The sequence below is a fragment of the Channa argus genome, chromosome 4, assembly GCF_033026475.1.
Source record: "Channa argus isolate prfri chromosome 4, Channa argus male v1.0, whole genome shotgun sequence".
Taxonomy (NCBI): domain Eukaryota; kingdom Metazoa; phylum Chordata; class Actinopteri; order Anabantiformes; family Channidae; genus Channa; species Channa argus.
Genome location: NC_090200.1, coordinates 20,431,597 through 20,457,226, shown reverse-complemented (window position 1 = coordinate 20,457,226; position 25,630 = coordinate 20,431,597). Strand labels below are relative to the sequence as shown.

General features: G+C 37.3%; 2 protein-coding genes across 11 annotated transcripts in view; both read left to right on the top strand.

Moving 5' to 3' along the window:
• ptprja (protein tyrosine phosphatase receptor type Ja) overlaps positions 1 to 21,852 on the top strand; it is a 37,350-nt gene extending 15,498 nt beyond the window's left edge. For 3 of the 7 annotated variants that reach the window (XR_010914192.1, XR_010914194.1, XR_010914197.1), the window contains 32 exons: positions 43 to 303; positions 563 to 823; positions 1,094 to 1,354; positions 1,555 to 1,815; positions 2,088 to 2,348; positions 2,619 to 2,879; positions 3,080 to 3,340; positions 3,609 to 3,869; positions 4,094 to 4,354; positions 4,626 to 4,886; positions 5,324 to 5,584; positions 5,852 to 6,112; positions 6,338 to 6,598; positions 6,871 to 7,131; positions 7,426 to 7,677; positions 7,807 to 8,067; positions 8,656 to 8,916; positions 9,038 to 9,310; positions 9,442 to 9,708; positions 9,876 to 10,136; positions 10,319 to 10,594; positions 10,722 to 10,976; positions 11,402 to 11,659; positions 12,668 to 12,937; positions 13,052 to 13,318; positions 13,438 to 13,707; positions 13,983 to 14,132; positions 14,332 to 14,530; positions 17,494 to 17,609; positions 17,698 to 17,785; positions 17,867 to 18,022; positions 18,111 to 18,199. Coding sequence is in view for 1 of the 7 variants with exons in the window: in XM_067501681.1 (XP_067357782.1) it covers positions 43 to 303; positions 563 to 823; positions 1,094 to 1,354; positions 1,555 to 1,815; positions 2,088 to 2,348; positions 2,619 to 2,879; positions 3,080 to 3,340; positions 3,609 to 3,869; positions 4,094 to 4,354; positions 4,626 to 4,886; positions 5,324 to 5,584; positions 5,852 to 6,112; positions 6,338 to 6,598; positions 6,871 to 7,131; positions 7,426 to 7,677; positions 7,807 to 8,067; positions 8,656 to 8,916; positions 9,038 to 9,310; positions 9,442 to 9,708; positions 9,876 to 10,136; positions 10,319 to 10,594; positions 10,722 to 10,976; positions 11,402 to 11,659; positions 12,668 to 12,937; positions 13,052 to 13,318; positions 13,438 to 13,707; positions 13,983 to 14,132; positions 14,332 to 14,530; positions 17,494 to 17,609; positions 17,698 to 17,785; positions 17,867 to 17,911; positions 18,014 to 18,022; positions 18,111 to 18,198; positions 18,528 to 18,618; positions 18,854 to 18,930; positions 19,109 to 19,243; positions 19,684 to 19,800; positions 19,897 to 20,057; positions 20,174 to 20,309; positions 20,404 to 20,562 (8,396 nt within the window). In the remaining 6 variants the exon portion in view is untranslated. Of the gene's footprint in view, positions 1 to 42; positions 304 to 562; positions 824 to 1,093; positions 1,355 to 1,554; positions 1,816 to 2,087; positions 2,349 to 2,618; positions 2,880 to 3,079; positions 3,341 to 3,608; positions 3,870 to 4,093; positions 4,355 to 4,625; positions 4,887 to 5,323; positions 5,585 to 5,851; positions 6,113 to 6,337; positions 6,599 to 6,870; positions 7,132 to 7,425; positions 7,678 to 7,806; positions 8,068 to 8,655; positions 8,917 to 9,037; positions 9,311 to 9,441; positions 9,709 to 9,875; positions 10,137 to 10,318; positions 10,595 to 10,721; positions 10,977 to 11,401; positions 11,660 to 12,667; positions 12,938 to 13,051; positions 13,319 to 13,437; positions 13,708 to 13,982; positions 14,133 to 14,331; positions 14,531 to 17,493; positions 17,610 to 17,697; positions 17,786 to 17,866; positions 18,023 to 18,110; positions 18,200 to 18,527; positions 18,619 to 18,853; positions 18,931 to 19,108; positions 19,244 to 19,683; positions 19,801 to 19,896; positions 20,058 to 20,173; positions 20,310 to 20,403 lie in introns of those variants that run through there. The other 4 variants (XM_067501681.1, XR_010914195.1, XR_010914193.1 and 1 more) reach the window with 4 other exon arrangements.
• Positions 21,853 to 24,986: 3,134 nt separating this feature from the next.
• Positions 24,987 to 25,630, top strand: part of osbpl5 (oxysterol binding protein-like 5) — a 36,850-nt gene continuing 36,206 nt past the window's right edge. For 3 of the 4 annotated variants that reach the window (XM_067501597.1, XM_067501595.1, XM_067501596.1), the window contains exon 1: positions 24,987 to 25,205. In XM_067501597.1, coding sequence (XP_067357698.1) covers positions 25,042 to 25,205 — 164 coding nt within the window. In that variant the 5' untranslated portion in view covers positions 24,987 to 25,041. The remainder of the gene's footprint in view (positions 25,206 to 25,630) is intronic. The other variant, XM_067501600.1, reaches the window with a different exon arrangement.

The window sequence follows — 25,630 nt, the reverse complement described above, 5'->3', positions numbered from 1 at the left end:
GTTATATTTTTACCATTACATCCCTCCCTCTGTCACTCCCAGGGCCCACAGTGGTCGGGAATCTCACTGTAATTGAATTCACAACATCCTCTGTGTTTCTGAACTGGACTCAACCAGTAGGAAACATTTCTTTTTATAAAGTGCACTGGTCTGATGGAAATTTAAATATGAATCTCAGTTTGAATCAAACATATGTAAACATCACTGAGCTGACTGCTGGTGTCCAGTACATGTTTACTGTGATAGCAGTGGCTGGAGATAACATCACAGAAAGTGAAAATGCTCAGATTATTCACTATACAAGTAAGACAATAAATGAAAATTTTTACTAATGGCAGTAATTATAATCTGTTTTGTACATGGCCCCCATTCTGTATTTACTGCATGAAATAGAAAGAAATAATTACATCACAATAATACAATTTTATTTTGTATTTTATTTGTTAAAATAAAAAGCACATGTGAGCTCATTGTTGAATTTTTAAATGAATTATTACGTCAAATTTGCTGTAGGTTTAAATGTTTTTTTCGCCCTTGTCCTCTATTTATCCTGCATTCCCAGGGCCCACAGTAGTCGGGAATCTCACTGTAACTGAATTCACAACATCCTCTGTGTTTCTGAACTGGACTCAACCAGTGGGAAACATTTCTTTTTATAAAGTGCACTGGTCTGATGGAAATTTAAATATGAATCTCAGTACGAATCAAACATATATAAACATCACTGGGCTGACTGCTGGAGTCCAGTACACATTTACTGTAATAGCAGTGGCTGGAGATAACATCACAGAATGTGAAAATGCTCAGATTATTCACTATACAAGTAAGACAATAAATGAGATTTTTACTGATGACAGTAATTAGAATCAGTTTTGTAGATGGCCCCCATTCTGTATTTACTGCCTGAAATAGGAGGAAATAATAACATCACGATATTACAATTTTATTTTGTATTTTATTTGTTAAACTCAAACACATTAGATATAATAAGTTTAGGTGATTGTTAGATTTTGTAAAAGAATTATTACATTACATTTGCAGTAAGTCTAAATGTGTTTGTCCCCCTTGTCCTCTATTTACCCTGCACTCCCAGGGCCCACAGTAGTCGGAAATCTCACTGTCTCTAAAATCACAACCTCCTCTGTGTTTCTAAACTGGACTCAACCAGTGGGAAACATTTCTTTTTATAAAGTGCACTGGACTGATGGAAATTTAAATATGAATCTCAGTACAAATCAAACATATGTAAACATCACTGGACTGACTGCTGGAGTCCAGTACACGTTTACTGCGAAAGCAGTGGCTGGAGATCAGGAAACTATAGGAGAGTCAAACACAGTTTCACAGTATACAAGTAAGATGTGCAGTAGTTCAATACTACATTCAATACAGTAAATGACCTTTACAGTTTTATCTCTGCTTCAGTAAGTCTGGATAACTATACATGTTTAATTTTGGTTTCACACTAACATTTTCATTATTTATGTTATTGTATTTAAATTACATGTTGCTGTTTTATTTTTACCATTACATCCCTCCCTCTGTCACTCCCAGGGCCCACAGTGGTCGGGAATCTCACTGTAATTGAATTCACAACATCATCTGTGTTTCTGAACTGGACTCAACCAGTAGGAAACATTTCTTTTTATAAAGTGCACTGGTCTGATGGAAATTTAAATACGAATCTCAGTTTGAATCAAACATATGTAAACATCACTGGGCTGACTGCTGGAGTCCAGTACACGTTTACTGTAATAGCAGTGGCTGGAGATAACATCACAGAAAGTGAAAATACTCAGATTATTCACTATACAAGTAAGACAATAAATGAAAATTTTTACTAATGGCAGTAATTATAATCTGTTTTGTACATGGCCCCCATTCTGTATTTACTGCATGAAATAGAAAGAAAAAATTACATCACAATAATACAATTTTATGTTGTATTTTATTTGTTAAAATAAATAGCACATGTGATATAATAAGTTTAGCTCATTGTTAAATTTTTAAATGAATTATTACATCAAATTTGCTGTAGGTTTAAATGTTTTTATCGCCCTTGTCCTCTATTTATCCTGCATTCCCAGGGCCCACAGTAGTCAGGAATCTCACTGTAACTGAATTCACAACATCCTCTGTGTTTCTGAACTGGACTCAACCAGTGGGAAACATTTCTTTTTATAAAGTGCACTGGTCTGATGGAAATTTAAATATGAATCTCAGTACAAATCAAACATATATGAACATCACTGGGCTGACTGCTGGAGTCCAGTACACGTTTACTGTGATAGCAGTGGCTGGAGATAACATCACAGAAAGTGAAAATGCTCAGATTATTCACTATACAAGTAAGACAATAAATGAGATTTTTACTGATGACAGTAATTATAATCAGTTTTGTAGATGGCCCCCATTCTGTATTTACTTAATGAAATAGGAGGAAATAATAACATCACAATAATACAATTTTATTTTGTATTGTACTTGTTAAACTCGAACACATTAAATATAATAAGTTTAGGTGATTGTTAGATTTTTTAAAAGAATTATTAAATCACATTTGCAGTAAGTCTAAATGTGTTTGTCCCCCTTGTCCTCTATTTATCCTGCACTCCCAGGGCCCACAGTAGTCGGGAATCTCACTGTCTCTAAAATCACAACTTCCTCTGTGTTTCTGAACTGGACTCAACCAGTGGGAAACATTTCTTTTTATAAAGTGCACTGGACTGATGGAAATTTAAATATGAATCTCAGTACAAATCAAACATATGTAAACATCACTGGGCTGACTGCTGGAGTCCAGTACACGTTTACTGCGAAAGCAGTGGCTGGAGATCAGGAAACTATAGGAGAGGCAAACACAATTTCACTGTATACAAGTAAGATGTGCAGTAGTTCAGTACTACATTCTATACAGTAAATGACCTTTACAGTTTTATCTCTGCTTCAGTAAGTCTGGATAACTATACATGTTTAATTTTGGTTTCACACTAACATTTTCATTATTTATGTTATTGTATTTAAATTACATGTTGCTGTTATATTTTTACCATTACATCCCTCCCTCTGTCACTCCCAGGGCCCACAGTGGTCGGGAATCTCACTATAATTGAATTCACAACTTCCTATGTGTTTCTGAACTGGACTCAACCATTGGGAAACATTTCTTTTTATAAAGTGCACTGGTCAGATGGAAATTTAAATATGAATCTCAGTTTGAATCAAACATATGTAAACATCACTGGGCTGACTGCTGGAGTCCAGTACACGTTTACTGTAATAGCAGTGGCTGGAGATTACATCACAAAAAGTGAAAATGCTCAGATTATTCACTATACAAGTAAGACAATAAATGAGATTTTTACTGATGACAGTAATTATAATCAGTTTTATACATGGCCGCCATTCTGTATTTACTGCATGAAATAGGAGGAAATAATTACATCACAATAATAAAATTTTATTTTGTATTGTAGTCGTTCTCAAAACACATTAGATATAATAAGTTTAGGTGATTGTTAGATTTTTTTAAAGAATTATTACATCACATTTGCAGTAAGTCTAAATGTGTTTGTCCCCCTTGTCCTCTATTTATCCTGCACTCCCAGGGCCCACAGTAGTCGGGAATCTCACTGTCTCTAAAATCACAACTTCCTCTGTGTTTCTGAACTGGACTCAACCAGTGGGAAACATTTCTTTTTATAAAGTGCACTGGTCTGATGGAAATTTAAATATGAATCTCAGTACGAATCAAACATATGTAAACATCACTGGACTGACTGCTGGAGTCCAGTACACGTTTACTGTGAAAGCAGTGGCTGGAGATCACGAAACTATAGGAGAGGCAAACACAGTTTCACAGTATACAAGTAAGAAGTGCAGTAGTTCACAGTACTTGTTTATAACAGTAAATAACTTTTACAGATGATTTCAGATCTGTTGCAGTAAGTCTGGATAACTATACATGTTTAATTTAAAATTTTACTCTAACATTTTCTTTATTTACCTGAGTGTTTCTCTGTATGAATTATTATTTAAATTACATGTTACTGTCATATTTTTACCTTTTTATCCCTTTGTCTGTCATTCTCAGAGCCTGCAATAGTCGGGAATCTCATGGTCTCTCAATTCACAACATCATCTGTGTTTCTGAACTGGACTCAACCAGTGGGATACATGTCTTTTTATAAAGTGCACTGGTCTGATGGAAATTTAAATATGAATCTCAATACAACTGAAACATATGTAAACATCACTGGGCTGACTGCTGGAGTCCAGTACACGTTTACTGTGATAGCAGTGGCTGGAGATAACATCACAGAAAGTGAAAATACTCAGATTATTCTCTATACAAGTAAGACAATAAATTTGATTTTTACTGATGACAGTAATTATAATCAGTTTTGTACATGGCCCCCATTCTGTATTTACTGCATGAAATAGGAAGAAATAATTACATCACAATTACACAATTTTACTTTGTATTGTAGCCATTAAATTCAAAACACATTAGATATAATAAGTTTAGCTGATTGTTAGATTTTCCCAAATATTTATTACATCACATTTGCAGTAAGTCTAAATGTTTTTGTCCCCCTTGTCCTCTATTTATCCTGCACTCCCAGGGCCCACAGTAGTCGGGAATCTCACTGTTTCTAAAATCACAACTACCACTGTGTTTCTGAACTGGGCTCAACCAGTAGGAAACATTTCTTTTTATAAAGTGCACTGGTCTGATGGAAATTTAAATATGAATCTCAGTACGAATCAAACATATGTAAACATCACTGGGCTGACTGCTGGAGTCCAGTACACATTTACTGTAATAGCAGTGGCTGGAGATAACATCACAGAAAGTGAAAATGCTCAGGTTATTCACTATACAAGTAAGACAATAAATGAGATTTTTACTGATGACAGTAATTATAATCAGTTTTATACATGGCCGCCATTCTGTATTTACTGCATGAAATAGGAGGAAATAATTACATCTCAATAACACAATTTAATTTTGCATATTATTGATTAAATTAAAAAACACGTGCAATATAATAAGTTTAGCTCATTGTTAGGCAAACATAGTTTCACTGTTTACAAGTAAGATGTTCAGTAGTTCACAGTACTATGTTCAATAGAGTAAATTACTTTTACAGATTATTTTATCTCTGCTTCATTAAGTCTGGATAACTATACATGTTTAATTTAAAATTTTATACTAACATTTTTTTTTTTACCTGGGTGTTTCGCTGTATGTATTTTTATTTAAATTACATGTTGTTTTTTCATATTTTTACCTTTTCATCCCTTTGTCTGTCACTCCCAGAGCCTGCAGTAGTCGAGAATCTCACTGTAACTGACATCACAACATCATCTGTGTTTCTGAACTGGACTCAACCAGTGGGAAACATTTCTTTTTATAAAGTGCACTGGTCTGATGGAAATTTAAATATGAATCTCAGTACAAATCAAACATATATGAACATCACTGGGCTGACTGCTGGAGTCCAGTACACGTTTACTGTGATAGCAGTGGCTGGAGATAACATCACAGAAAGTGAAAATGCTCAGATTATTCATTATACAAGTAAGACAATAAATTTGATTTTTAATGACAGTAATTTTAATCTGTTTTATAGATGGCCCCCATTCTGTATTTACTGCATGAAGTAGGAGGAATTAATTATATCACAATAATACAATTTTATTTTGTATTGTAGTCGTTAAACTCAAAACACATTAGATATAATAAGTTTAGCTGATTGTTAGATTTTTTAATGAATTATTACATCACATTTGCAGTAAGTCTAAATGTTTTTGTCCCCCTTGTCCTCTATTTATCCTGCACTCCCAGGGCCCACAGTAGTCGGGAATCTCACTGTCTCTAAAATCACAATTTCCTCTGTGTTTCTGAACTGGACTCAACCAGTGGGAAACATTTCTTTTTATAAAGTGCACTGGTCTGATGGAAATTTAAATATGAATCTCAGTACAAATCAAACATATATGAACATCACTGGGCTGACTGCTGGAGTCCAGTACACGTTTACTGTGAAAGCAGTGGCTGGAGATCAGGAAACTAGAGGAGAGGCAAACACAGTTTCACAGTATACAAGTAAGAAGTGCAGTAGTTCACAGTACTTGCTTATAACAGTAAATAACTTTTACAGATGATTTCAGATCTGTTGCAGTAAGTCTGGATAACTATACATGTTTAATTTAAAAATTTGCAATAACATTTTCTTTATTTAACTGAGTGTTTCTCTGTATGTATTTTTATTTTATATTACATGTTGCTGTCATATTTTTAACTTTTTATCCCTTTGTCTGTCACTCTCAGAGCCTGCAATAGTCGGGAATCTCATGGTCTCTCAATTCACAACATCCTCTCTGTTTCTGAACTGGACTCAACCAGTGGGAAACATGTCTTTCTATAAAGTGCACTGGACTGACGGAAATTTAAATATGAATCTCAATACAACTAAAACATATGTAAACATCACTGGGCTGACTGCTGGAGTCCAGTACAGGTTTACTGTAATAGCAGTGGCTGGAGATAACATCACAGAAAGTGAAAATACTCAGATTATTCACTATACAAGTAAGACAATAAATGAGATTTTTACTCATGACAGTACTTTTAATCTGTTTTGTACATGGCCCCCATTCTGTATTTACTGCATGAAATAGGAGGAAATAATTACATCACAATAATACAATTTTATTTTGTATTTTATTTGTCAAACTAAAAAGCACATGCGATAAAATAAGTTTAGCTGATGGTTAGAGTTTTTAAATGAATTATTACATCACATTTGCAGTAAGTCTAAATGTTTTTGTCCCCCTTGTCCTCTATTTATCCTGCACTCCCAGGGCCCACAGTAGTCGGGAATCTCACTGTCTCTAAAATCACAACATCCTCTGTGTTTCTGAACTGGACTCAACCAGTGGGAAACATTTCTTTTTATAAAGTGCACTGGTCTGATGGAAATTTAAATATGAATCTCAGTACAAATCAAACATATATGAACATCACTGGGCTGACTGCTGGAGTCCAGTACACGTTTACTGTGAAAGCAGTGGCTGGAGATCAGGAAACTAGAGGAGAGGCAAACACAGTTTCACAGTATACAAGTAAGTCAATAAATGAGATTTTTCGCTAATGACAGTAATCATCAGCTATAATCTGTTTGCCAGTTATACCAGTCACCAGTTATCTGGTTTGTACATGGCCCCATTCTGCTACAGTTTTTCCATAAAATAAAAAAGTTCACACAATTACATGAAATTAATGAATTAAAATGTTTTTTTGAGGATCAGTAAACTGAAAAGCACATTTGCTATAATAAGTGTATCTGGTGTGCGCGCACATGTGTGTGTTTAATCAGCTAGCAAAACACTTGTATTTTCTTTTCTCTTCCCATTTAGGACCAGGTCAAATTGCAAATGTTAGTGTTTTCCAAAACTGCACCTCCATCTCTCTTAGCTGGATTTCACCTCCTGGTCAGGTGTTTGTTTACAAGGTGGTGTACAACAGCAGTGGGTCATTCATGACCTCATACACAAACTTTGTCATCTTATCTAACCTGACTGCTGGAACTCCCTATACAATTAAAGTCATCGCTGTTGCCGGAGACAATCAAACAGAGGGAGACCCTTACATATTCAGAGCATTCACAAGTAAGCCACAGTTTATGCATCTAACCTCTAATAACTAAGATATAAGGAAACTTACTGAAGTGGTTTAGTTCTTACACGATGCATGAAAATGCTGGAAAATTAAACACCATGTTTTTTGTGAATTCACAGCTCCTGATATTGTTGTGAATCTAACCATCACTGACGTTACAACATCATCTGTGTCTCTGAACTGGTCTAAACCAATTGGCGGTGCTACCTTATACATAGTTCAGTGCAATTCAAGTCAAGCATCCTTCATGAACACTACAGCAAACACCTCCTTTACCATCTTGGGTTTAACCCCTGGCTTCCAGTATAATATCACAGTGGCTGCTGAGGCTGTAACACCCACAAATCAAGGAACAGGAGCCTTAATAACTACCTTTACAAGTAGGTCCATACTTTGAGACATCTTATTTTAATTACTAATATGGGAAATTAAAAGGTTAAGTTGCAGGGGTGCGGCTATAGCTCAGTTGGTAAAGGAAGTTGCTTACGGACCACAGGGTGAGTGGTTCCATCCCTGGCCCTGGCTATATGACGAAGTGTCCCTGGGCAAGACACTGAACCCCTAACAGCCCATTCGCCCTCCCCAGCGATGCAGTGCCGGTCCAAGCCCGGTAGAAATTGGGGAGGGTTGCGTCAGGAAGGGCATCCGGTGTAAAAACTGTGCCAAATCAACATGCGGACAATGATCTGCTGTGGTGACCCTGAACTCACAGGATAAGCTGAAAGGAGAGTAGTAGTAGTAAAAGGTTAAGTTGCAGGGTGAGGGAATAAATAGAGTAATATGCTGATTGAATATATGTTTTCTGGATTATAAATTATATTATAAATATAATGACCAATTAGCAATACGTTATTTGCAAGATGCATTTACCTTTTTTGTTACATTTTGAATTATAAATTTGTGAATGGAAATTAAGTTTTATTCCAATGCAGTGCCAAAAAAACCCACAATTTTTCTTTTTTGTACAGGGCCTCAAATGCCATCAGATATTACAAGTACAAAAAAAGGAACTGATTACCTGATCATCAGCTGGACTTTGCGTAGTGGGAGAGTTGATTACTATGTGGTGAACATCACAGAAATAAATCAGAAATATTCCTATAGCAATTTAGCAACAGCCACTACAGCCAACCTTACTAATTTAAATCCTGGGAGAATGCATGTTATCACAGTGACTGCTGTAGCTGGAAACTACGCTAACACATCTAATCAGTCTTACGTTGCCACTGGTGAGTTCAACATTTTTATTCAGTTTTATTGTTTTCATTGTGTTTTTGCATGTAAATGTATTTTATGTAACTGAATTTAAATCATCTCATCTTAACTGTCTGTACCTGTTATGCACACTAGCTCCTGTTCCTCCTGCTTACATCATCATCAGTCAGAGGACAAACTCTTCTCTCAGTCTGCAGTGGCCGCCTCCTAGTTTCATTGAGAATGCTTCCAGCATCAGCTACAATATCACCTACCAGGCTCAAGGTGGCGCAGTTCAAAGTACAATCTCCACCGTCAACAACACAGATCTGTCTCTGCTCTCCTCAGGAACTCTCTACAATATAACTGTAGCAACGGTTGGACCCCAGAATTTAATGAGCACCGTTGTCGGTATTTCTAGTTTCACCTGTAAGTAAAGCTCATAGAAACCCTAAGACACATTTGAGTGTCTCTGATGCTTGCATTGTTTTTGAACTGTTGTATATTTATATTATTTTAATACTCTTTTGACTAACATTGTCCCTTTGGCATATTTCCAGTGCCGAACCCTGTGCTCAACCTTACAGCCAGTCCTCAATCCAGCACCTCGGTCATGGTGACATGGTCATACCCAATGGGAGCCCAGTCATATTATACATACTTGATTAAGACTTACAATAATACAACACTTGTTAACTCAACAACAGTTCGCAATAACAGCACAAATGTGACTTACCTGGGGCCTGGAACTGGCTATAATTTCAGTGTAAGGACAATAGCAGCAGAAGAAAGTAGTTCCATGGATGTACAGACATTCAGTTACACAAGTAAGAGTTTTCATTTAAATTGTACTAAACTGTGGAAGCCTTATGGCCTCTGCCCTATCTAAACTTTAAATAGCCTATGTTTATATTCAAAGCAAATAAACCACTAAGACATAAAATAAATTTTTAATAAGGTTCATGATCATAACCTTGTGCTGTGTTTTCTGCAGAGCCCAGTGCAGTGCGCAACCTCACAGTGAATGTGAACACATCTGCAATCCAGCTGACGTGGCTCAGACAACCTGATTATAAGACTTCGTACTCCTACTTTTTGATCGCAAGTAATGTTTCTGGGGTAATTCGGATGAATTCAACCAATACAGAGACTTTCACCTTCTTCAACCTGACCCCCGGAGAACTGTACAATTTCAGTGTGTCCACAGTTGTACAAGAGATCCACTCCACAGTCCAAACCATATCAAGTTACACAAGTACGTCTTCAGCGTATCTGAGATGTGTTTTTAAATGTGTTTTTTTCAATATTGGAATTAAAATAAGAAAATACACTGCTGATTTAACTACCATTTTAACACTTATTATATCAAATGTAGTTTTGTTTCTTTGATTAACTATGTTATGTTAACTATGTTACAATAAAAAAATTTCCCCCCAGGGCCTGAAGTAGTTTCTAACATCATAGCTATTGGAAGCACAACCAACATGTCAGTGAGCTGGACACCAGCAGCTGGACACGTGGAATCATATAGTGTCTTGCTGTACAAAAACGACAGTACCACAGCACAGTTGGTGAATTCAGAGTCAAATCTCAGCAGCTCGGCTGTAAGCAAACTGTTTCTGGACCTGACGCCAGGAATGCTTTACTGTGTGGTGGTTGTCAGCAAAAGTGGACCTCTTGAAAATAACAGTACAAGCGTTTGCAATGCAACTTGTAAGTTATACTGTGACCTAAAAGTGTGTATATACTATATGCACAGTATTTTCTTGTGCATTTACTTTAGAAATGTCTGTAGTGTTTGAACCAAGCACTAATGAAAATGTTCTTCTCTTCCCCACAGTTCCCAACCCTCCCGGTCTCATCACAGTGGTCTCTCAGACTGTAAATTCTATCAACTTTACCTGGTCATCTCCAGTGGGCATGGCCAGTAATTCTTATAACTTCATTGTGTCCACCATTAAAGGCTCCTTTCTGATTCAAAACAACTGGTTCCTGCTGGACAATCTCCAGTCTGGAACCCCGTACAACATCTCTGTTGTTACTGTAGCCTGGTTAAACTATACAAGCACAGCAGTGACAACACAAAATTATACCAGTGAGTCCGATAAACACACGCTGATCACATAGCACTTATTATTGTAGAGATTACTGTTATTGCTATCCTAAATCTTGGTGTTCTAGTATGAATGTGTACATTGGTTGGTTGGTTTAGTTACAATTAAAGCCATTCAGAAGAACCACATATACATATTGAGCAGAAATATAAGTGCCACAGCATAGTGAAACTTAAATGCTTATTTGTAAAAACTGTTATGCCTGTGTGACAAACAGTTGCTCTTTGTATTATCTGACAATAACAACACATTCCTGCTTTACTATGTGCATCCACTGAACCATGTCTGCCTCATTTTCTCTATATTACCTCAATAACACTGACTGTACAGTTTACAATTTCTGTTTTTGTTATTGTTATTTTACATTGTCAAGGTGATTCATATTTTGTCTACTGTACATTTACAGTGCCAGAAACAGTGCAACCCAGTATCTCCAGCCAGGGATCCAATAGTTCAATCCTGGTGTCATGGACCAAACCTCAAGGGAATGTGGAGATGTATAGGGTTAATCTAAACAGCCCTTTCTCAGCTTTATATCGGTCAGTTTCGAGCAATACCTCCATCCTGTTTGTCAACCTTTCTGCTGGAATGCTTTACACTGCTATGGTAACCACAGTTAGTGGACCCTTCAGTGCATCATCTGGAAATGTCACTAATGCAACTTGTAAGTAAAAGTTTGATAGATTATAACATTCACAGAAGTGTTTTTCAGGGCGTCAAACAGACAGCACCAAATTATAGTTCATATAACTTAAGTTAATAGAGATTTTCAAAGATTACTTTCATGGGATTTGAGATTTTCTGATTTTTATTTATTTGAATACACTATGAAATTCCTGTGATGTTGGGCACAATTGTATTACACACATATATTTATATATATGCATATCAGATGTTGAAACTGAGACATTTTACCATTTCATGGAAAACATTAGCTCATTTTAAATTTGATGGCAGCAACACATTTCAAAAAAGTTGGAAGAGGGGCAACAAAAGGCTGGAAAAGTAATTGCCTCAAATCAAAAGATTCAGGATTTAGTGAGATGCAAAATACTATAAATTACAGAATTGTTAATAGCATAAAAAACAAAACATCCAACATCTGTTAAGATAAGAGATAACAAATAAGATATAAGATGAGTATGTATCTTTAAACTAAAAGTATGTAAAAGTAACTGAACTAAAAGTAAGAATAAACTAAAAGTATGAAAATGTTAAAAACAGATTTGTTTTACTTGTTACAGTTCATTTGTGGAATAAGCTCGGTGATGAGTCCATTCACTTGTTAATTTAAAAATAAATCATATAAGATAATTAATGAGTACAGCATAGTCAATACTGTAAGCTGTAGCTTCTTAAAATTAAAATTGTAATGTGTTTATTGTATGGGTGTGTGTGAATAAGTACAGGTAAAAATGTATATGTATAAGTGTAGATTTATAAAAGCTAAAAAAACATTATTGAAAAAATCACAAGATGAATACAGCTGGCTGGCTGCTGACAGATTATTTGGACAAATTGTGTTCTTGGTAAATTAAACATGTATATGTGCCTTTGTAGACATTTTATGTTAGCATCTCTCAAGTTGTACAAGTGATAAACTGAATTATTCAACAATATCAGGGCCATGGCACTAATAAATATTTTTAAATGATTCATATTCACTCCATAGTCCCCAACCCTCCTGGGCCCATTAAGATACTAACAAAGACAACCAGCTCCATTGACATTGAGTGGGAGGCAGCTCCTCTGATGACCAACACATCATTTGCCTACCAGTTGCCAAACATTTCCTCCTGGGGAGCTGAATACATCAATACTACCAACACCACGTATGCATTTTTTCCCCTGCTTTCTGGAACATCTTACAACATCTCTGTGGCAACAAAGGGTGTCATGGGTTTTGTGAGTAAGATTGTTTGGAGCTACATGATCACCACTAGTAAGATTTTATATTATTTTTACCCAAGCAATGTGAAAGCACAAACCCACTCCTCTTTAATGTTTATCACCTGGAGTAACCATTACATCCTTTAATTATCTTTCCAACAACCAGGACCATTTCCAGTGAAGTTCGTTATGGCTTCTGTGGCAGCGGAGACCTACATCACAGTAACATGGGCCTCAGACAATGATACATACAAAAAAACATATAGCTACATTTTGGCCTGGCAAAGCCAAAATCAGTCTTTTAATACAACAATAAAGGACACTGGGTTCAATATCTCTGGCCTGAATCCTGGCAGCTTCTATAACTTCAGTGTCACTACAGTGACCTCTGATGGCACACAGGGAGCTCCTACAATGAATTCCAGCTGCACAAGTATGATCAAAAGAGCTTGATTTATCTGATTTTGCTGCTAGGAGATAGTTTCAAGTAATTTAAATTTAAATATATAATTGTTTATTTTTTCTGACATTAATTTCTTTTTCATGCTGCAGATGCAAGTCCGGTGACAAACATATCGTGTGAAGGTCCAAACAGATCCGATGCAAAACTCCTGCTGTCCTGGAGCAAACCCAGTGGCCAATTCTCTGGCTTTCTGTTCAAAGTGGACCCCAAAGGCCCCACTACTGAATTACCAAACACGTGTTTTAATAAAACTGTGTCTGGTCTTCAATACTATACTAAATACACAGTGACTGTGGTGACGCAGAGCTGTGGACTGTCCAGCACTCCTTTGTTTCTTTACTGTCAGACAGGCATCACAAGTAGGTCTTTATACTTTGCAAACATCAAAATCACTTAAATTCTCAGTGTATATGTTAGTAATACTGCAAGTTTATACTTCATAACATGATCAGTAAGGTTTTGAGATACACACGTCAAACTAATATTGACCTGCTGCTAATAAGAACCCTTTTTTAAGATCAGTGGACATAGATCCAGTCCTTTAGTCCATTTTGTTCACCTGTCTCAGGGAATTTCCTTGGTTGTTCTATAGTGAAACATTTCTAAAATCTTTCTTTTTCATAACTTTCCAAAGCTCCAACTATTCCAGACAACTATATGTCACTGTCGTCAGTGAGTAGCATGACATACAACAAGTTCTCCATTCAGATTAAGCCCAGCCTCCTCAATGACAGCAATGGACCTATCACACATGTTGGGGTGCTGGTGACAAACAGGCCCGCTTGTGAGTTTGGTTTTTTGCTCCTAAAAATATGATCATGCTTTTGTAGACAATGAAAATATGTCCATTATTAATACTTGATTCTTTCTATGCATAATGTTTCTTATATTTTGCTAAATTCCTTAGCTAAAACGGCCTTTTCCAGACAAGAACTTTTAAATCAAAAGCCAGTAACTTTTCTGGTTAATTTCTGTCCTTCCAGATATAACCAATTTGACCAGCTACTTAAACATTACTTATGATCAGTGGAAGAAAGGGGATAGTCTTGCATACCTGGCAACAATCATTGAGATGAGCTTACAGTCACGTAGTCCTGCAACCTCTCTGAGCATAGAAGTGGGAAATATGTACAAATGGAATAACTACACTAACGGTGCTCTGGAAGCCAATACAAATTACCGGTAAGAATAAAAACTTTTTATTTAACTTTTATTCAGTATGAATACATGTTGGGTAAAGCAAACTGTACAGCAGTACTGTACCCTTTCAGTGGTAGAGTGACTTGTCAAAGTTTTACAAGATGGCTTTTTATGGGCTACTATGTTTTATATATGAACTGCCACCTGTTATTTTCTATGTGGTGTACCAATGTGCAAAAGTTAGTACCTTCTCTTTTAATCCTAGCTTTTTTTGTGTAAAATCATAATAAAAATCATTTGATCAGGGTGGGTCTTAGTGTTAGGCCAACCGACGACATACAACAACATAAAACAAAAATATTTTTCACCATCCCATTATTTAGTTAACAAAAAAAAAACGTGGACAACACTAAGTACCCCCCATGATTGAATCGCTTATAGATTTACCATTTTCAACAATAACCTAAATGTGGAGCCAGATTTCTGCTCTCAATGTGGAGGGGGATGCCACCGCAAAGAGCCATACTCGCTGGCCCACCCGATACTGAGGTGCCCGGCTACGGTGGGTGTCAGCGGATCTCTTGTATGAGTCTGAGGTCCTGGCGAGTCCGCCCTCCTTCAAGCCAGCCCACAGCAGGGAGAGGAATAAAATAAACCATCTTAGAGAATCTGTCCAAAACTCTTAGCATGATCCTGTTACCCTGGGATGGGGGAGGACCAGTGGAAGTCCAATGAGATATGGGATCATGGATACTTGGGGATGGAGAGGGAGAAGAAGGCCCGCAAGGGGGGCAGTGACTATGTGTGTGTTAAGCACAGACAGGGCAAGCTAGAGCAAATTCGCAGACGTCCTTTGCCATAGTTGGCCACCAGAACTGCTGGCGCACAACAAACAGGGGGTGGGCAACACCGGGATGATAATAGAGGCACCTCTTTTTCAATCTCCAGTCATGTAAGAGCTAACCAGAAGGAGGGGGGCAGGATAAAATCTGCTTCTTCTGAACAAGGGGTAAAGTCAAATACACGAGACAAGGCGTCTGCCTTGGTGTTCTTGTGGCCTGGCCAATAAGCTAGGGTAAACTGGAATTGATTAAAGAAGTGGGTCCGGCGAGCTTGATGGGAGTTGAGTAGTTTGGCTGTTTTGAGGAAGTCTATGTTTTTGAGATCTGTGAGAACTACGAAGGGATGTTCATCACCCTCCAACCAATGTGTCCATTCCCCTAAGGCCAGTTTTACAGCCAATGAATCGTTCACAATTGCCAATCTCATAATTGTGTTCCGCCTCAGTAAGTCAGTGAGAGAAAAAGGCACATGGATGGATCTTTTGGTCATTTTCTGATTTTTTTGGGCGAAGGCTCACTAAACGTTGTTCGACATGTGTCCCAAAACATCAATGACCAAGTGCTGACAAATGGCTGGAGCATTGGTCAGGCCGAAATGCATGACCAAGTACTCAAAGCGACCAACCAGGGTATTAAATGCTGTCTTCCACTCGTCCCCTTCCCGAATGTAGACAAGGTGATAAGCATTCCTCAGGTCTAACTCGGAAAACACTGTACAGTCCGCACATCACACAGTCGTAGGGATGGTGAGGTGGAAGGGAACCATGTGACCATGTTTTTGCTGAAGACTAATTTCAGGTCATGGTTAATCTCGGTTACATAATTCAAATCTATGTTGTTGGAAGGGGGCTCCAGAGATGGAGAACTAGATGGGATGATAGGTTGCCCGAGACAGAGACTGGAACAGGAAGTTCCCCAATTAATAATTTTGCCCTCAAGCCAATCAATATGTGGGCTGTGGCATGCTAGCCGGGCGGAGCCAAGAATGAGAGGCTGGTGAGGGGATCGAATGACCTGATAGGATAATTTCTCAAGGTGATTCTCAATGGCCAGGTTTTGGGGTCTCCGCAATAGAGCATAGGGGAGGCCACACACGAACCTGGAATGGAAGGGTACAAGGGCTGCAACTACAGGAGGAGATGGAGATGGATTAGTGGGAGAGAGGGCTGACAGCACTCAGTTAAGCAGTTGGGATTTGGACTGAATCTCAGCTTGGATCTTGGCCAGATTGGTTTCATGCTGTGAAAGCAAACCCTCTACCCTGCAGGGTCCATGGTGGCCAGAATGTAATCAGAATTATTGGAACCAAAAAACAATGCAGGTGGCGAGTGAGTGGAATGGCAGTTTATTAAATAATTAAGGGAAGTGGGTGGAGAAGCAGCGGGTGGGCGGGAGGTAAGTAATGACGTGGATACAGGGAATAAACAACATAAAGAGAATGCTTACTTAGAGAGTAGCGAGGGAAATCCTCTGCAGCATGGTAGGAACCAAAGCCAAGACAGGAGGGAGAACTAAAGCCGTCTGTAAGACAGGAGTTAAACACAACAGGGAACAACACAAACAAACAAAGTATCACCTAAAAGTGTCCACAGGGGAGCAGTCCATGTAATAAGAAATGCCAGAGAGAACAAAGTAACAAACTAACAGTTGTGACACTTCGGTTTACTTCTAATTGGGTTGTCATGGACTTTTAACATTTTGAATGCTCAGTAAGTATTGCAGGGTCTGACCTTTGGGTGACTGTGCTTGGACACGCAACTATTTTGAATGTCTTAATTATGTTTTTACACACACACACACAAAAAAAAAAAAACACATAAAAGAGGAGGTACTAAATTTTGCATATGACTTCATTGTGTAATACTTGAATTTGTAATTATTGCTGATACATTTTCCATCACGGTGTATTATAAAATGATTTTTAAGAATTTATTCAAACTGTCGTTAAATCAAAATCTATACAATTGTTTTTGACAAATAAATGTTTCAACAGCATTTTTTACAAATTGTAACACATTAAAATGCCACTGTACTTATACATTGGCAGATTATTACACAACAAGTATTCAGTCAAGGATGACAAATTGAAGTAAAAGCTAAAATATGTGTAAAAACAACAACAACAACAGTAAATAAGGCTCTAAATCTATTTGTTTCTTGCAGATATGCCATTGTGCTGTTCACCAGTCTAAATGTTCAGGCTGGCCTTGTGAGCAGTATAGACTCAATTGTGTCTATAACAGATTTCTCTTCTTCTTTTACACTCCCACAGGATGCAGGTACTATTATTAAAAACATTATTGTTACTATATGCTATTAAATTGTTTCATAAATACTGACCACAATCTTTTTTTGTCACTGTTTCAGTTCTCATTGCCATAGCTGCAGGCGTAACACTGGGAATTGCTTTTGTTGTTTTCATCATCCTCATCTGCCTAATTATCTACTGTAAACGGTTCGACATTGTCATTATTGTTTAAAAATTACAACTAAGTCAGTGTAATAAAGCTCTAGACTAACTATTCATTTACTGTAGGTTATCCAATAAAAAAACTTCAGACATCCAGATTCATTCCCTGAGGTAAGGTTTTTTTATGTTTTTTTTTTCCCAGGATTTTATAAGGTAAAAATTCTTGGTCTAAAAACATTATAACATAATTTTTTTCCCTCTCTCCTTTTCCAGAGCCAAAGTGTAAGTATAAACCCTTAGAAAAAAAGATCAAATGTTACACATTACACATTCATACTTCTTTTCTGACCTGTGGTGTCTACTTGAGCAGAAATGTGGCTGTGAGGGTGGAGGACTATGAGGCTTACTACAAGAAGCAGAAAGCAGACTCCAACTGTGGCTTTGCTGAAGAATTTGAGGTGAAACATAAATTTAATTTTAATTCATTTAATTCAACAACTCCTGCTCAACTTTATATTAACTACTATGAAATACATAGCATCTCATTTATATTGTAGCAGGGTGTTCTTGCTAAAAAAAAAAAAAAAGTCAACCATAATTGAAAACAGCTAATAAGAAATCAATGGCTAAAATGGCCCTGAAAGTCACTATCCACTAGGGATAAAATGTTCACATTGTGTATCTTTACTAACATTAAAGCACGGTATGTGGCACTGCACATGCACCCGAATTTGGACATGAAGTGAACCATACAAACTTCAGTTCCACTTTTCTCTGTGTTTTAAAGGACTTGAAGCCCGTTGGTACAAGTCAGACAAAAACGAACGCTCTGATTTTGGAGAACAAGCCCAAGAACCGCTACAACAACGTGCTTCCCTGTGAGTCCCACTAAGAAACTCACCACTGCTGCTTTAACACTCTCCACTCCTCAAACTATGTCATTGCCTGTCATAGTGTGTCTGCTACCATCATCACCACACTTTGTTTGACATCAAAATTATGTGCAATCTTCAATAAATACATTGCACAAATTTAAACATCTGAGCATTTGAGCAGCCAAAACATAAAAATGTAACACGTTTTTACTTAAATATTTGCTTTTTCACCTTTTAGATGACTCTTCTAGGGTAAAACTCTCTATCATCCATGGAAGTCCTTATGATGACTACATCAATGCTAATTACATGCCGGTGCGTACTGACACTCTTTAAAGCAGCTTTCCGCCTCAGTCATTGCCCTCTTTTGTTGCTTAAAACCATGCAATTTAAGCCACTCCATTTCCTTTGATGTCTGGAACACTTGGAAAAGGGTGAAAGTTATGTTGTGTTGCTGGGCTGATGTTTTTATTGTTCTTGTTGTTATTGGCAGGGCTACAACTCCAGGAAGGAGTTTATTGCAGCTCAGGGTCCTTTGCCTACAACAGTCAACGAGTTCTGGAGGATGATCTGGGAAAAGAACGTACAAACCTTGGTCATGCTGACACGCTGTAATGAACAGGGACGAGTAAGTACAAATGAAAACACTCCAACTAGCAGCAAACTGTACACACACACTAGCAGCAATCAACACATTTAGTCTCCGGCTGCAGCCTGAGACTGCAAACCTGGCAATAAAAAATTTAAATAGCACAAAACATAACTGGGTAATCCAAATTTAATGATGAGATTAGTTGCTTATTTGCCTGTAAATCCAACATAATGGATTAAATCAGGATATTTCAGCTTTAGATTGAGACAGTACAGGTGGCAATTTAATGTTCTTTCTTGGCAATGTCAGAAAGTAACAAACCTCTGAAAGGTTTTTTTTCTGCAGGTCACAGCTTTATTATTGTACTTTAAAACATTTCATACAGTGTATATTATGTTGTAACTTGAATAATATTTATTTACATATTATAAATATATGTAGTTTTTTGCAGTTCAACAATTTACTTTCCTTTTCAGGTAAAATGCGAGCAGTACTGGAGTTCTGGCACAAAGCACTATGAAAACATCACTGTCAAAACAAACTCTGAAATACCGCTTGAAGACTGGACCATCAGGGACTTCAGCATAAAAAATGTAAGTGACAAGATGTCACATTTATTAAAAGCTATGAACCACCAGTACTCATTGACCGTCTGGTTTGAGTGTGTTCTTGTGCTGTTTGTCCAACAGGTGAAAACAGCAGAGACACGTTCAGTGCGTCATTTCCACTTCACAGCCTGGCCAGACCACGGGGTACCAGAAACCACTGAGCTCCTCATCAGCTTTAGACATTTGGTCAGAGAGCACATGGACCAGTTCTCTAAACACTCTCCTACTGTGGTTCACTGCAGGTCCGGCAGAACACACACACACCTCTGTCTTAAATTGTATGTAAGCGTTTTAAAAAGAAGAAAAAAGGAATCTAATAGTCTTTCATTCTCTTCCTTGTTTGCATATCCACAATCAGCGCTGGTGTTGGACGCACAGGGACTTTCATAACCATCGACCGTCTGATCTTCCAGATTGAAAGGGAAAATATTGTGGACGTGTATGGCATTGTCCATGACCTGCGAATGCACCGGCCCCTTATGGTGCAGACAGAGGTAAGACGCAATACATTTCACTGTCGGTTTTGTCATAAGTGTCTCACTGTACATGGTGTCTCAAACTATTTTATTGTGTTTTGCATCTGTCCAGGATCAGTATGTGTTCTTAAACCAGTGTGCCTTAGACATCATCAGGTCAAGAACTGGAACCAATGTGGATTTAATATACCAAAACACTGCTGCACTCTCCATTTATGAGAATATTGATCCTAAAAAACAATATTTAAAAAATGGGTACAACAATGCATAAGCCAGAGACTTTTAGCAGATTGTGCTGTATTTATTGTTTATACCATGTTCCTGTAGCTTATTAGATTTAAATTACTTTTTGTATTTATTATGTTAAGAATGTTAAATGTTTGATTATAGAAGGAGCTGTACAGTACATTTTATGAAGATATGATAGTGGATCACTGGTTAGAAATATTTGAATTACATGTTCATACTGATTACACTTTTGGCTCAGGTAATATTTTGGATGCTGTATTGCCATTGTTGCAGACATTGTTGGCAAACATTCTTTTGATTGATTGCATAAAAATACAGGTGTGAATACTATGTGCCTTTTTGAAACCTGTGTGCTTTAATACCAATATGTGCAACTCTTCTATTTTTGTTTCAGTGCTTAGGGAATAAATGTAAAGGTCAAATAAAGACTTCATATGACATAATTTACTGAGGTTGTCTGTAATCCATACAATCCAGTCACAAATTATTGCACTTCTTATGTCACTATGAACTGTGAATTGCCTTTTGATGAAGGACTTGTTTTTTGTTGTAAAGTGTCTTGTATTTGTATGCACTACTTACATTACAGTGAATAATGCACTGGATGCATTTGTCTTTCTACACTGTTCAGTAAGAGATGTTTTGTAATAATATCTTTGATTGTATTTTGGTCACTGATTGTGAAACAGGTCAAAATGTTGGGTAGATGAGTGGCCGAGTGGTACCAATAATTGAGGACTTGGTTACGCCAAAGTTTTTTTTTTTACATGTCTATTCCTCAAAAGAAAAGACAAAACAAAACTGCCATGTATCTGGTTCATCTATGGTCATTTTCTGTGATGTTTAAATACCGAGACAAACACAAGGAGAGAAACACAAGGGCAGAATTTCCCATGATGCAGGTATATTTTCTTCTGTTTTATGCCGCCTGTTAGCCTGTCGATTTTTTTAAGCACTTGTTTTATTTTTATTTCATTTTATTTAATTATTAATTATCATGTACTCAACACAGCTGATAAAACAAACATAAAAATAAACATATAAAAACAGACAGTCACAAAGATTTAGGCTGTTTTTCATTTTAGGTTAATTAGATGCTTGTATAATGCAAGAAGTGTAAAATGAGCAAACTTTAATATATTACTTCAATCTATCAAACAAACTAAGCTTAAAGATGTTAATGTATTTTTATACCACATCTGTGCATGGCTGTGTAGTGTGTGGGTTAAATCTCTGTGTGAATAAATGTGGCATCAAATTCAGCAGCTTGAATATAATCAAAGCAGTTTACTATCACCATCATGTCATGACTCTTTGTTTGTTGCTCCAAGTTGATGTTACAAAGAGTATGATATTCTTTCAGTTGTAGAAGTAACATAACTTCTATAATAACAATCTATGTGACAGCTAATGAGATGTTTGAGTTCATTATGCAAATAGTTATTTCAGTCAAATATGAAGATTAAAAGAAAAAGAACAACTAAATATGCAGGCATACCTTAGCATTATTGAGAATAATTGTCATGCAGTATAGCACAATATGCACACTCGTGCAGTCACAACACAAAGACCATCATACTCCAGGTGTTTTTAAGGATTTGTACACAGTAGGTTCCAGGGTACTGGTGTCAGGTTTTGTCAAAACAGTGGTTTCAAAATTATATTGATATATCATCTTTCTAAGCTGTTATACTGCACATCCTATCATTCTTGTAATTCTTGTTTCACATCTGTCAAATTCACAAGCTGGATTTAAAAAAAATATTCTCATTTAAGCACTTCTTTCTAGCTTTCCATGACACTAACATGCTAAAGCTGTTATGACAGCAATCAAACCTGGCAATAAAAAATTTAAATAGCACAAAACATAACTGGGTAATCCAAATTTAATGATGAGCTTAGATGCTTATTTGCCTGTAAATCCAACATAATGGATTAAATCAGGATATTTCAGCTTCAGATTGAGACAGTACAGGTGACAATTTAATGTTCTTTCTTGGCAATGCCAGAAAGTAACAAACCTCTGAAAGGTTTTTTCCCTATCACGTGAAGAACACAAGCATACAACCTCGTGCACTGATTATTATGCACTAACCCTTATAAGACCTGACTTTCAGACACACACATCAAAACACGCACGCACACACACGCACACAAACACACACAGGCGCTCTCTGATGGCATGATTAGGTCAGTTGGTGGCTGAAGGTCAGTTGGGTAAAGAGGTGGTGGTTCCTCTGCATCTTTTGGTGCAACATGTACACTTTTAAGCACATTTTTATTTATCCATGATCTTAGATTAGAGTAGATTGGATTATATTCAACTTTATTGTCTTTACATATATACAAGTACAAGGCAACTCAATGCATATTACAATTATGTCTGATCATGGCCTGCTCTGCTTTGGTGCTCTCGTATTCAGTTTTGTCATGTTTTTATCTGCTGCTTGGTTTGCACTGTGTTCCCAGTTTTCACCCAGTACACCCAAGTATAACTTTCCTAGTTATTTATAACTCGTCCCTGTTTAATTTCTAGTGTTGCTCTTTTTTGTTTTTTCCTGCATCAGAGTCTCTGTTCATTACCTTAGCCTCTGTTGTTCCCACCAGCTTGCCAGCTACATAAGCAGCTCCCCCATGTCTGAGTGTGTGTGTGTGTGTGTGTGTGTGTGTGAGAGATTGTGAGTGCGAATGGCTGAATAATAATGGTATCCTAATCTTTATCTACTTAAAATGCTTCAGCATTGACAGTAATTTTATTCTAATCTTTATTACTATTCTTGCGTATGTTTTTTTTCAATTAACTACTTCAGCATACTTTTGGCTAGAAACATTGTTAAAACTTCAAAACATTCAGCTTTTTAATGACATTATTGCTTCCATTCAGCTGTTTAGTTTTCTCATACAAATGAATAGAGAGACTCTATTCAGCTCCTCTTATTCTTTGTCTTATTTAAGCTTTAACTGGTCTGGCATACTTCAGCTTAGAGAATGTTCAAACTTTCACCTATTAGTCTCCCATTCTACTTTTTAATATCTTTTTAATATGTTTCACTCTAACTTCTATTTTTTGGATTTTTATACTTTTATACATATAAGAATGTATGACATCATCAATGACGTCCAATAATTGCCTTTTATGTTTTGCCTTTGACGTTTTAAGGCTAACTGGTTTTGAAGTTTGCCTAAGCAGTATATAAGGAAGGGACATTTCATTACAGCTATTTCAGCAAAAGCAGTTCAGCTTTTTTCAGCTTTGCTTGGAAAATCCTCTCAGTGCTAAAGTTTTCACAGTGCTTTTTGTTTTTGGAAATGACTTCCCTCTTTTCTATGTTATTTGGCGCCTAACTACTTTGGCGTACTTTCAGCTAGAAATACTGTTCAAACTTCAAAACGTTTAGCTTATAAAGGACATTATGTCTTGTATACATACTTTTAATATCTATTATACTTTTTTATAGATTTTTATAATTTTATAGATTCAAAAATGTATGACACCTTCAATGACATCACATAATTGCCTCTGATGCCTTTGAAGTTTTAAGGCTTTGGGAATTTTCTTAGTTAAAAGGCTTATTCTAGTTTGATAATATATTTGGTCTTGTCCAAACACTGAGTTGTTTCCTGTATCATCTTTTACGCACTTTACAGCTCATTGCAGGTTGTCTGTTGGATCCTTTCACAATGACTAACATTTTTCTTAAGACAATGAACCTGATGAATGAATGAATTCTGAATCTGAATCTGGCAGAAAGACTTTGTTTCTGTATTCATCTGCACTGTAGTATAATTTTCTATGGAGGAAAACAGTCAGCATGTCCTCTTTAAGATGTCTGCAGCTACACAGCTCCATACACAACAAAATGTAATACACTGTATGCAGAGGTCATTGAAGTAATATTCAATTAAGAATGCATATTTTGGCCTCCTCAAGCAAAAGTGCCAATACTAAGCTAAGTAATACTCCTCTAAGAATATAATGTAAATAAAGGATACTGATTTTGTGGAACAGTGGGTTGGGATGCAGAATGCAGCGGGTTCGAATCCTATCCCACCAGGTGTTGCCCCAAAAATGGGAGGGTTGCGGCAGGAACAAATGCCGTAAAAATCAATGTGCGGAACATGTTTCATTGTGGCGACCCCTGAAGGGACAAGCAGAAAGCTGTTGATCACTGATTGTGGTAATTATAACATATAACGTGTGCAGTAATTGTAAAGGTCACTGTTGTAGAGCTGATTTTAACCACTTTATCACTGGCAAGTGGTTAACCCATAATGATGTGTTGGCATTTATTATTTCATATATGTTTTTAATCAAAACCCATATCATATTTTTCTATTAAAACCACTAGGTGGTAATGTGGCTGATGGATTTCAAGTATGTAAGTTATGTCTTGACGTCTGCAGCAGGTGTTGGACGCCGCTTTGGCCACAGGTGTCGCCAGAGCTCGTCGTGTGGCAGCAGTCTAACGAACCGCAGGAGGGTCAGTCCTCTCCTCTCTCCATGTTGAAACCGAGCAACTTCTCCTCCAGCCGATTCCGACCGCCCGCTTCAGCCAACCCGCCTCTCCCTATAGACCAGCTGTCTCACACAGCTCCGTGCTATGTCTCTGCTCTGGGAAGGAGGCTCGGAAACAACTGTATGAGCGCCGTCGTGGTCGACACAGCGTGAGTTTAGCTAACGTTACATCCAATTGTTTTTTTTATCGCAGTTATACATCGCGTACACGGCAAGGAACCAACCGGACTTATCGGCATTTCTTCAACTAGTGTAACGTTATGTTTTATGTGCTAACAGAGCTAGCTACTGGAGCTCACATAGCACTGGTTGAATGAGGACGATTTGCCTGTTTCCCAGGATCCTAACGGTAGTTTCGGGCGTCCTAACGACGCTGTTGGGAGGAAATGCTTCAGTGCTGATTGTAACGTTGTCTGTCTGTTTGGCTTGCCGTGTGGTCGGGCACTGGTTGACAGTACCACAGCTAGCTACATGAAATACAGTAACCCTCGTCTCCACGTTAGCGGAGCAAACCGTGTCCCATGCGGCTGCAGCTCGGCTGCACTTGTTTGCATGACAACCCTGAACCTTGGCG